The sequence below is a fragment of the Aptenodytes patagonicus genome, chromosome 4 (assembly GCF_965638725.1).
Source record: "Aptenodytes patagonicus chromosome 4, bAptPat1.pri.cur, whole genome shotgun sequence".
Classification (NCBI taxonomy): Eukaryota; Metazoa; Chordata; class Aves; order Sphenisciformes; family Spheniscidae; genus Aptenodytes; species Aptenodytes patagonicus.
Genome location: NC_134952.1, coordinates 66750872 through 66761567, shown reverse-complemented (window position 1 = coordinate 66761567; position 10696 = coordinate 66750872). Strand labels below are relative to the sequence as shown.

The 10696-nt window shown below is 44.5% G+C and overlaps 1 protein-coding gene across 2 annotated transcripts; it reads right to left on the bottom strand.

The window, feature by feature from the left end:
* Window positions 1-187: 187 nt before the first annotated feature.
* On the bottom strand, window positions 188-4824 carry SPP1 (secreted phosphoprotein 1). 2 transcript variants are annotated; one of them, XM_076337051.1, is made up of 7 exons: window positions 4626-4824; window positions 3299-3365; window positions 3144-3194; window positions 2134-2241; window positions 1938-1982; window positions 1423-1671; window positions 188-934 (listed from the first exon to the last, which is right to left on the bottom strand). In XM_076337051.1, exons 2-7 carry the CDS (start codon window positions 3350-3352, stop codon window positions 530-532), a joined length of 912 nt encoding a protein of 303 aa, XP_076193166.1. In that variant the 5' UTR covers window positions 3353-3365; window positions 4626-4824; the 3' UTR covers window positions 188-529. The 2 variants fall into 2 exon arrangements, with proteins under 2 accessions (XP_076193166.1, XP_076193167.1); XM_076337052.1 differs by lacking the exon at window positions 1938-1982.
* Between the last annotated feature and the right edge of the window lie 5872 nt (window positions 4825-10696).

The following is a 10696-nucleotide window of genomic DNA, read 5'->3' as shown; positions in this document are numbered from 1 at the left end:
CAGGCCAGCTCGCCGCTCACCTCGGTAAAAGCGGAAGGAGGCCCCGCAGAGGGGTTTTTACACACTTAATAAATTGCAGGGGAACAGCCATTTCACGTAGTTTTAGGAAGGAGAGGTATTAAAGCTCCTCACACAGCCAGAAAGCTCCCCCTACCCCAACCCAGCAAACAGTAATGCAGCCCACGGGTACAGGGTTTTGTGTTTTTATTTAAATCCAGTTACAGCAAAATACAGGCTGGCAGTACAGAGAGCACCATGCCAGAGAGGTAACGCTTGCTCTGTGCCCGACAGCATTTGTCTTGCTTCCCTGCTCCTCTGCCGACTGCATCCCGTGAGGCCGGCACGACGAGCAGTGTGGAGGGCTGACACTGCTGGCGGCCGAGGGGAGGCCACCGGGTAAAGAAGCTGCCCCAAACCCGAAAAGTCACCGTGCGCTCTACATTGACAAACAGTTACCCGAAATGAAGCTGCTCCCCCCTCCCCTTAGGTAGGAATTGAAAAAGTAGGGAAACATTACATTTGTCTCCCTTTAAAGGGTGACTTCATTATTTTCGATGCTGTGATGATCTCGAGCATCCTCGGCACTCTCTGTTGTTTGATTGCTGTTATCGTCGGGGATCTCAGCTGAAACGTGAACCTGGCTCTCCTTGCTTTCCATGCTCTGGTGGCTATCCCCTCTGACACCAGCCTTGCTATCATCTTCTGCCTCATGGCTGTCGAGTTTCTGCCGGCTGCCGTTTTCCATGCTCCGGTCACGCTGCTTGCTGTCCAGCTCGCTGCTGTCCTGCCCATGGCTCTTGTCAGCCCATTCCCTGCTGATGGCATGCTTCCCCAGGGAGCGGCAGGCAGCAGGATCCTCCCGGGAGAGCCCTGCTTGCTGGCTGTCTACATCCAGGGCGCTCTCATCCTCCTCCGTGGCATCATACACAATGAGCTGTGTTTTAGAGCAAAACAAGAAAGAGCTGTTGTTACTCCTGAAGAACTGATCTGTCAACAGGTGCTGCTGTACTGCACCAAAGCAAGCTGTGTAGGCTGCGGGGACACTCAAAGCCTGCATGATACATCTCTGCCTGGAGATCTGTGGTCTTTTATGGAGTTACATGAGCCTTTCACATTACGAGAAACTCAAGTTTGATCCTGGCCTCAGATTTCATGTGTGCAAGTGTATCTTGATAGTGCAAATTGCAGTATTGCACAGCTTGCAGCAGGAGGCTACACTCCTGCCTCAGCACATTGACAGCCCTCTGGCCATCGATAGCCCCTGATTTGGGGTATCCAGAGAAAGGAAATACATTCCTTCACTTATGCCTACTTTCGCCCCACCAATTCTTTTCAAAACTTACTCCCATAAAATAACATGTCCATTTTCAAGTTCACTACCCTTTTCCAAAAAACTGGGTACCACTGCTCAGCGCTATTTACCTTTTTTGCAGCTTTGCGGAGTTTGCTAGGCTTCACCACTGTGGCTTTTGCTCTCACCCTGTAGGCCACGCTGTCACCTCTGCCGGCATTGTCTCCCCGGGTGAAAGGGAAAGGAGAGAAGGGTACAGTTACTGGAATGTCTGTGGGAAAACTTGTGACAACCTCATCGGATTCATCCGTGTCATTGGAATCGTTATCATCGTCATCATCCACATCTTCATGGCTCTTGCTTGACACATCAGGAAAATGCTGGAAAACATTTATTATGCATCAGACAAATGAACATATATGCGAGATGTGCAGACTGGTATCTGTCCTGCTCACCCAGGGCTTATGCACTGTTGAGGACCTACGTGCACGAATTGCTCTGAATTCACCTCACCCTGCCTGAAGCTTTGTTTTATGTAGGGAGAGATGTTACCACAAGAACCACATTTGATTGAGGAAAATGAGTGCTGCTACACACTGGCTGCCCTGCAGCACTCAACTGACATTTTGCTGTTCAAAACATTTACCGGTTGTACTGGGACATCCACGCTTTCTTCTGAAGAGTAAAGAGTCTGAAAACAACGTAAAACTCACTATTAGCACACAAAGGCATATACAGTAGAGCTGATCAGCATGTTGACTATTCTTTAAGCACTTAATCCTAACTTGCAGATTCTGGCATTGAAAGATGTTCTGCTTTCTCTTCCAGTTAGTTGCCTGTACCTGCTGAGGTGATGCCAGGTCATTCTGTGGGTGCTGCAGACTCTCCCAAGACTGAGAATTCACATGGTGGTGGTGGTGGTATCTGTGTGAGTGATGGCCCCTGGGGTCCTTCAAGAGAAAAAAAAGGGTGTGTGTGTGTTTAATCCACAAAGGAGCATACAGGAGCAGGCAAAGCTGCCTGCATCACAACCTCTGTTTTCAGGCAGATGTGGCATCTGCAATACATACTCCTTTTGTACAGGATGTGTCCTCAGCAATTCATTGCAGTAGGAAGAGGACTCAGAACAAGCCATGATCCCAGATGAACCTTATACCCAAACAATATAGTAGAGAAGATGCGCCTCTCCCACTAGCAGAGCCTGGGGAATTTCAGATCAGTTTCTCCAGCTCGTTTTTATTGAGTGAAATTTGGAGTTATATCTAATGACCATCATGTCTCCTAATTCTCAGGTCCTTTTCCCAAGAGTGATTTACCTCCCACATCATGAAGACTCTAAACTAAATGCAGTAGCTGATTCTTAGAGCAAAGAATTTATTTTACATCAATTAGTAGCTGGCAATGGAGTATCAATCAAATAGCTATATACAAGACTAATACCGTTCATGCACACCACTCCAAAAAAAATCATGGGAATTGGATTAAAGTGTTCTTCCAACACCAAATATTGTCATCTGATCCACACTAATGAATGTGGGTTATAGTAGTTGTGCCATGCTACAGACCTCTTCTCTTTTTAACTGACAGCTTACACATTTTTCATTAAGAAAAAAAGGTTTCCAGTGCTGGTCCAGAGATACAACTAACAAAAAGTCCTAACATGGCAAAAATCAACTGACATCAGTGGCTCTCTGCTTTGGCTACCTGAGAAACTGGCTCATAACAGCCAGGTAAGGACATGTTCTGCAAGCAGCAATCATCATAAAACAAGTATCGGGCAATGTGTATTAAAGAAAAAGAAATCAAAAAGGATTTATTAAAGAAAATGAATAGAAAGACAGAAGGAGCTTACGTATTTTTCTTCGGAGCTGGCAGAAGTGGCATGCTTCTTGGATTTACTCACCTTGAAAGGAGAAAAGAGAAAAAGCATTTGTCAGTATTAGTTTCTTGCTAATATGCAAAGAAAACATGCAAGTGATTGCTGACATGCATTTGTGATTTACTCACTGGCCATGCAGCGGTGATGCTGATAAGGCATAAACACAGAACTGCCACCTTCATTGTGATGTTTTTCCTAGAAAATATTTTGGAACAGTGAGACAACAAGGTAAAATACCACAAAAATTCCATAGGCTTTTTCTTTCTCCTGGTATACTTCACCACGTCAAGACCAGCTCTCTGCTAAGGATTCAACCTGCCCATGCCGATCTTTTTCCTCTGTCCTCCATCACCACCCCACACTGAGCTGGTTTTGTAATGACTTAGCAACTCAAAAGCTACAAGAATTTTAAAACCAGGTAGTGAGAAGTGCTGAGCAGTGGTGAGAGTAGCCACACTGAGAAGACGAGCAGATTCCTCCTGTCATCTACTGACTTGCACTGGCAAAGGAAAAGCTTTGTGAAAAACAAAGTGCTATAAAGATCAGCTTTGGTTTATCTTCGTTCATTTAACAACATTTTGTCAGAAGAGACAGGACAAGACAAACTGAGCTTGGATTCTCTTTTCAGTTATTTTAAAACTAGTTTTCAGGGTTATTAACTGGAGTCACTGTGAGTAAACTCAGTTTATATGAACATAAACTGCTTTTATTGATAGACCTTTATTTCCCCCTCCAGAAGTTTGAACAGAATCCCCTGTGTTTCCAAGCAAGAGATGAAGTGAAATATCTGCTCACATTGCAGTTTTAGCAATTTAATAAATGAGTGATTCCTGCTGAAATTAGGAGAGTGCTGAGCTACAGTAAACTTTGGTGCTGACAGACCAATTCCCAGGATAAGGAACATGCCTGAGAAATTAAACTGATTTACTGATGAAGAAGAGGCATTTAAAAATTTAGTAAATCATATCAGGAAAGAAAAGCTACTAAGGGCACATTTAAAATACATTAGTAAGGCTGGCCCTGAGACAGGACACTCTATTAGAGGTATTGCAATTTCAAGAGCTACACAGTGCGTGTCCCATCCATTCAGTAGCGTGTAGCACAAACCGCAAGCCTGCCAGGAGAAACAAGGACACTGCCAGGCAGTGGTTACACAAGGGAGGAAGCTGTCTGTGTTCAAGTACCAGCTTTGAGTTTCCAGCACTTGATTCAGTGGCAGGGTTTTCAGTAACCTCCTCCTGACATCTGTCAGCAGACAGGTTTAAAATTGTGATTATGTGTAATACCTTGCATCGCTAAAGCAACCTTGCTCCTATAAAAGCACACCTTTTTCCACAGAGAAACATCAAATATCCCTGTCCAGTGAAGCAGTTTTCAAAGATCTCCTGCCCAACGCTTACTTGACTAAAGCTGCAGACAGAATGGCACATGTCAGGTAAAAAAGCAAAAAATTACCTTTTCTGGTGCTGGAGTCAGCTGCGACAAGAGCGTTCTTAGTGATCCCAGCAGCAGCTCCAGCCAGTTGGCTCCCAGCAGCTCTGGCTTTCTCCCCTCGTCCCCTGACTGCCTGACATCTCCAACGTCGGGGAATTTAAACCCTGTCCCAGGCACAGCCACCAATCCCCATGTGGCGGAAAAAGATGAGGTCATGAGGCTCCTGGCCACCGTCCTGCCCACGTTCTCCTACACTTCCTCTTTGGCTTTGTGGCTTTTGAAGCAAACAAAAGCTACTCTATGGTTAAAAAATTACTTATGGGCAAGATCATTAACCAGCAGGTCTGTTGAATGCACAGCATTTGGTATCGTGTAGGAGGACTTCAGGGCACGTCTGTCCTCCTTTTATGAAAAGGCAGAGCCCAGTTTCCCAGAAACCTTTCATGCCCTGTTCTGTAGGGGGTAAGAACATGTAATGTGTGCAGGAAGAAAAAGAGATCTGAACATAAGACTCCCCCAAAAGGTGTTAATGCTTCCACAAAGTTGTAGATTTACTCCCCAGCATACACATGTTGCAACAGGAATTGCAAAGACAGGGTGCAGAATATGGCCTTTTGCCTTTTTGGTCTGAACTGGGTCAAAAAAAATTACAGTATTAGTATGTCTCAATAGGCATTCTACACCCAGAAACTTGTTTGTAAAGGTATACAAGAGCCACTGATAGTCTAATTAAAAAGGGTTTGTGCACCGTTATCAGAAATTCTCACTCCTTTTCTATTCATTTTTATTCCTTCTGGGACCTTTCTAGCTTCATTCACTCTCTCAGGTGGTTCGGTTGAGTTACCTGCTACAGCTGCCTGCTGCAGCAAACCTGCTCCACAACCCTTTTCAGGGACCAGATGCCAGATAGTTTTCAAGCTAAAAAAAAAGAAAAAAAAAAGCAGCTATAGCTCCAGTATGAGGAGTGCCATGACTAGCATTGGGAAGCAAGGGACAACATGGGATGAAATCCCACGTCTCCTATGGAGCAGTGCATCGGCCCTGCTGATGGGTGACAGATCTATTCTGGCAGCACCTCGCTTGGATGGCCATAGCTTTGGATAGATTCTGCCTCATCTGTGATGTGCTGTAAGACTCTCAGACCCTCTTCCATTCAGTGTTTCTTTAAGATGACAATGAGGTGTCATTCAAACACAGGAAAACATTCCAAACAGCCCTTTTAGAAGGCAGAATGTTTGTAACTGTTTCAAAGCAGTTATCTTTCTCCTCATTTCTGATACCCAGCTAATATTTGATGTATCCTTAGTCAAGCAGCAATGAAATAGACACCTTGTTGTCCCTGTCCATGTTACCAATTATCCTGCGCTTACTAACACTTCTGTGGCATGTTTAGAAACACCATGAGAAACATATCCAAGTTAGCTCAGCAACTGCCCATCACATCATCACACAGACCTATCTAATTATATTTTTGAGCTGAGAGCAGCAACAGCTAGAAGTTTAACTTAGTCTGCTTAATAGAGTATTCTAATATCCTAGGAGGAGAATTGGATAAAAGGATAGTTTTATCATTAATAATTCTGCATGTACATAAACCCATGTATGTATCCACCTGAATGAGGACTATCCTAGCTTTTATTTTTGGAGCTATGTGACCATTATTATTTACTAACTCAGGAAAGACTTTTCAAGCAAAAAAGCCTTCAGTAACTAGGATTTCAGCAGCGTGATCTTCTGCAGATTTAGCTAGCTTATATTATCTCCCATCATATCTGCAGCTCAGTGCTTCTGGAAACCAGACAGTTTACTGAAGCCCTTGAATGCAGATGCAGGACTTGAGCTGGAAGTGGGTGCTATTTAGAAGCTTCAGCTTGAGCATTATGTAGTAGCTGATACACCCAGGTTATAACACATCACTATTACTTAGTAACTAGGACTGCTTCAAAAGGCCACTGTTGTTGACTCCAGGAAACCCCAAATCAGGCTCTTAGGTCGCCGAGTACCTTTGATCCCAAACACCGATACAAATGAACAGTGCATCTTGCAGCTCCCCTGACTGGTAAGAAAAAAATGGTTTCATCTGACAGAGCAAGAAACTGAGACAGTGAAGCTTGGTGGCTCATACCACTGAATGTGGGACTGGGTATGCTGGGTCCTGCTCTCCTGTCCACATACACTAGATCAAATTTTAAGCCTGCAAAAACCTACTTTCTCTACCAACCATTCATCAAGAGACACGGAACTGGACAACATTACACTGAAAAATTCCCTAGAGCTGTTGTCTGGCCAAAACAAGAACCTTCCAGCACCTGCAATTTGCATAATGGCATACTACGGTCTGTCAGACTTTCAGGAAAATACATATTATGTCAGGACTTGTAAACAGCTTGTTTCACCAAATTCAGCAGCAGTTATCAGTCATGCTGATGGAGAAGCCCAGAGCCATTAGAAATACAGTCTTCCTGCAGTTTGCTAAAGACCTTCCTGTACAGGTCAATTATCACTGTGGCTTTTCAAGACAAATATTTTGCCAGTACCTGGAACACTTGTCTCCCAGCAGAGATGCTATGTGACCCCCAGGGAATTGTTTCTGGCAAACAACTGGTATTTCCAGTGTGCTGGGAGATGGCAGCATTTCTGAGTACCGTTGCCAAAGCTAGATGGTTGATTTTGTAAGAACTAAGGAACAACAGTGATGTTTTGCAGTAATCCAGAAGCAGGACATGAAGTGACAGTTATTACTAAATGGCTTCATTTTATGCAAGGTCAGCCAGTACAGAGCTGTAGTAAATTTAGCACTTGTCTCATGCCTGTCATTATGTGGTTATTCATCCTGTAAATCATTTCGTCTAACTGAAAAATCCTTTGCCTTGGTAAGAGGTAGTGCTTCTCATCCTCTCAGAGATAAGGAACAAGCAGGGCAGAAAGGGGGGAACTTTCACCCTTTCACTTCCCACATTAAAATGCCTAATTCTGGAGAGAGCACCTGGCTGGCAATGGCACAGCAGAAGCAACTTGCTCGAATTTGTACAAGTGGGAAGGTACATGATTTCAGCTTTCAAGACCTGTCAGGGTCTGTGCGAAGCACGATCGTGACAGGCTGTAATTTGTTGCATGTAGGTGACATTTTATACTAGGCTATCCTGTCAAACAAAGCTTTTGACCACAATTTCTTCCATCTTGAATGTTAGGAACACGTGGTTAGGCTGCCGTTTCGTGTCGTTGAGAAGTGCTATCGGTGCCTCCCTGTGCAACTTCTGACACGTACCTAAGATCGTGAGCTGAGACATCAGCGCGATGCCCGGCGATATCTCTAGCCAGTGTGGGAAATCCCAGCCTGCCTGCAGTGACCTGTAATGCCCAATCTTTTAGATAGCTGGCTTTTGTTTAGATTTGTTCACCAAAAAGAAGCCTCAGGGGAGATCAGAGCAGCATCTTCCAGGTGGCAAAGACTAAGACTGGGAGAGAGAGATTAATTTCTTCAGCAGCATTAAAAATGCTATGAAGTAAAAGCCCCAAGAAACCCCAGCTTGGCAGGGTTCTTAGAAACAACTGTTTTGCAACTAGAATGTCTCAAAGAAAATCAGACTTAGTAAACAGTGGTTTCTGTGAAAAACAGATGAAAACCAAAACTTTCTTGCATTGCTACCATAAAATACTCCTGAAAAGTACCTTGGAAACTCAGCATGTCAGCCAATATAATATAGCCCCCAAAGCCCTTAAATTTTCCCAATTGAAGCTTCAAAAGTGGGGAAAAGCTTACGTTCAGCAGTTGGTAGGCTTCAAAAAACCTTCTGCCACTTAAATAGACTACACAGACCACCACAGCGTTTGTGTCCAGGCCTAGGAGAGTACTTGGTATACAGAAGGGATATGGGTGTCAGACCTGTTCGATAAAGAAATTACAACAGAGATTTGATCTTTGCATGTGTGAGCACATGCGATAACGCATCCTGCGCAGCACAACTGTGTATCTTTTGCTTTGCACTGCTTAGAGCATTTCCAAAACAGAGCAGCACTCATAAGCAGCAGCAAGTTTCTCCCAAGCAAAACCTCTTGTGGAGTGACAGGGCAGTTCAGAACAATGTGGGGTCCATGACCTTCCAGTCTCCCTGCCACTTCTGATCTGCAGTGCAGCTCAGATGACTAGTTGGCAAGGTGAGCTCTATTTAACCCTCATTCAGGCAATAAAGGGGGTTATGGTATCTTACTTTCCCCAGAGTCGACCCTAGCCATTCCTGGGGGGGGCTCGCAGAACCAGGCACAGCACTGACCTAGAGCTGCAATAGGTGATTCATTGGGACAGAACGGAGACTTTCTGGGAAACAACCCCACCGTAAGCGGCCAGCATATTAGAAAGTGCCAGTGTTTGACAGATAGCACAGTCTTTTGGTCTGTCCTTACCTCCCTCAGTGTAAAGAGAGGCCCCTCGCTTGTCTCCTTTGACTTCTGAGACTAGTTGCTACCTGTGCATATTTTCAAATGCCTTTTTAGGAACAGCTTTGGAAACTGAAGAAAAAAATAAATATTTGAGAAACTGCCATACAGCTGTGGCCCACAAATCCTAGAGGCTGAACAGCCTCAGTCAGATCCCAGCTTTCACAGAGCCGAGTGGCTGCTCCTACTACAGCATAAATACAGTCCAGCTGTCTGTAGCTTCCTAAAATGGAGCCCTACTGACATTTCCTCCCTTGACTTTTACAGCCAGCTAGAAAAAACAGATTTTCTGGATCTTTTTTTCCTGTTGAAATTCATGTATTTTAATACTGAAGTCCATGGAGCAGCAGCAGGAATTGAACCGGCACAGAAACATTATGTTATCTTCAGGTCATCATAGTTACCAGTGCAAAGAACAAAACACCAGATATTCCAGTGCTGGTTTTGTGGCTGTGTTTCAGCTCTGAATTGACAGAAAAAGAATTGCATTTGTTTCAACTGGAAAATTTAATAAACACAATAATAGTCAACTACTATTAGAAACAAAAGCAACCAGTGGAAGTCTATATGGTGTACATCATGTTTTCATGACTGTGCCATTTTGTGATGTGTGTAACCATCAAAAAAAACATTTGTTAGAGAACAGGAGGACGAGACTTTCAGCATCTCAATGGGAGCTGAGCTCAATCCGCTCTCTTAAGATGCTGGCTCTGAAGCCTGAACACTGCTGCAGAGATAATGCTCCAGGATGAAGGAAAGCACACAAAGTGCGTGTGCTTAAATCCTCTGTATGCTCATAAGAAAGTAACCATCAGTTTGCCAGCTCAGGGCTCACAGTGGGTACTGAGGGGAATTTGATGGTAGGAAATAGCTTCACAGATGATTGCTTTTTGGACAAGCATTGCAAAAATTTTGTGACAAGTTGTTTCCCTCTCTCTCCCCCCTGCTATCTCAGTTCCCTGTTTCCTATCCTACTGCAAAATTTTCTCCTCCCAGTGAGAAAGGACACTAATGGAAACATCTGAATATGCAGAATGGGTATGGAAAGAACAGCATCTTCTTGCTCTGTATTGTGAAACTGTTGGAAAGTCACAAGATGCCTGTTCCACCTAGTGCAGGGACTTTTGGCAGGGCACCACAGGAATGATTCTGCACACCCAGCACCCCTCCGCTTGCATCTTCACTAAGCTCCGCTGGCAGAGCATGAAGAGCCACTCCCTCGCTGCAAGCAACAGAACAGATGACAGCGCAGCATGACAGAGAAGAGGTGGACAGAGAAGATGGTGGGTGAGCTCCTCCTCCACAGTCACCTGCACACTGCTTCTGTGCATAACTGAGATGAGTACTGCAACCCTATACTGCACAACAGAGGGAGAGTCCTAACTGTGCCCTGGTAATCCTTATCACACAACAGCCTTGATTTTGCATTCCACATACACCATGTTGAGCTCACGTCATGTTTCCACACACAACCACACAAGGTGCTCAGCCTGAGGAGCAGAGTCCAAAAAAGGTTGCTACCAATCCCAGAGACAAACCTTTTACAAGGCACACTTTCTAAGTGCCTCCTGGAAGGGGCCAACACAAAACAGATAATTTGGAGAAGTGCCGGGCATTACGCAACACAGGATCACAGCCTGCATATCTGTGGTTAT

What these genes read in the sequence shown, in the direction of transcription:
- SPP1 (XM_076337051.1), bottom strand. Translation starts at nt 3,352, where the DNA reads ATGAAGGTGGCAGTTCTGTGTTTATGCCTTATCAGCATCACCGCTGCA. An exon ending in GCATCACCGCTGCATGGCCA is followed by an intron (nt 3,195 to 3,298) that starts GTGAGTAAATCA and finishes TCTCCTTTCAAG; the next exon opens with GTGAGTAAATCCAAGAAGCA. An exon ending in TGGATGTCCCAGTACAACCG is followed by an intron (nt 1,672 to 1,937) that starts GTAAATGTTTTG and finishes AATGTTTTCCAG; the next exon opens with CATTTTCCTGATGTGTCAAG.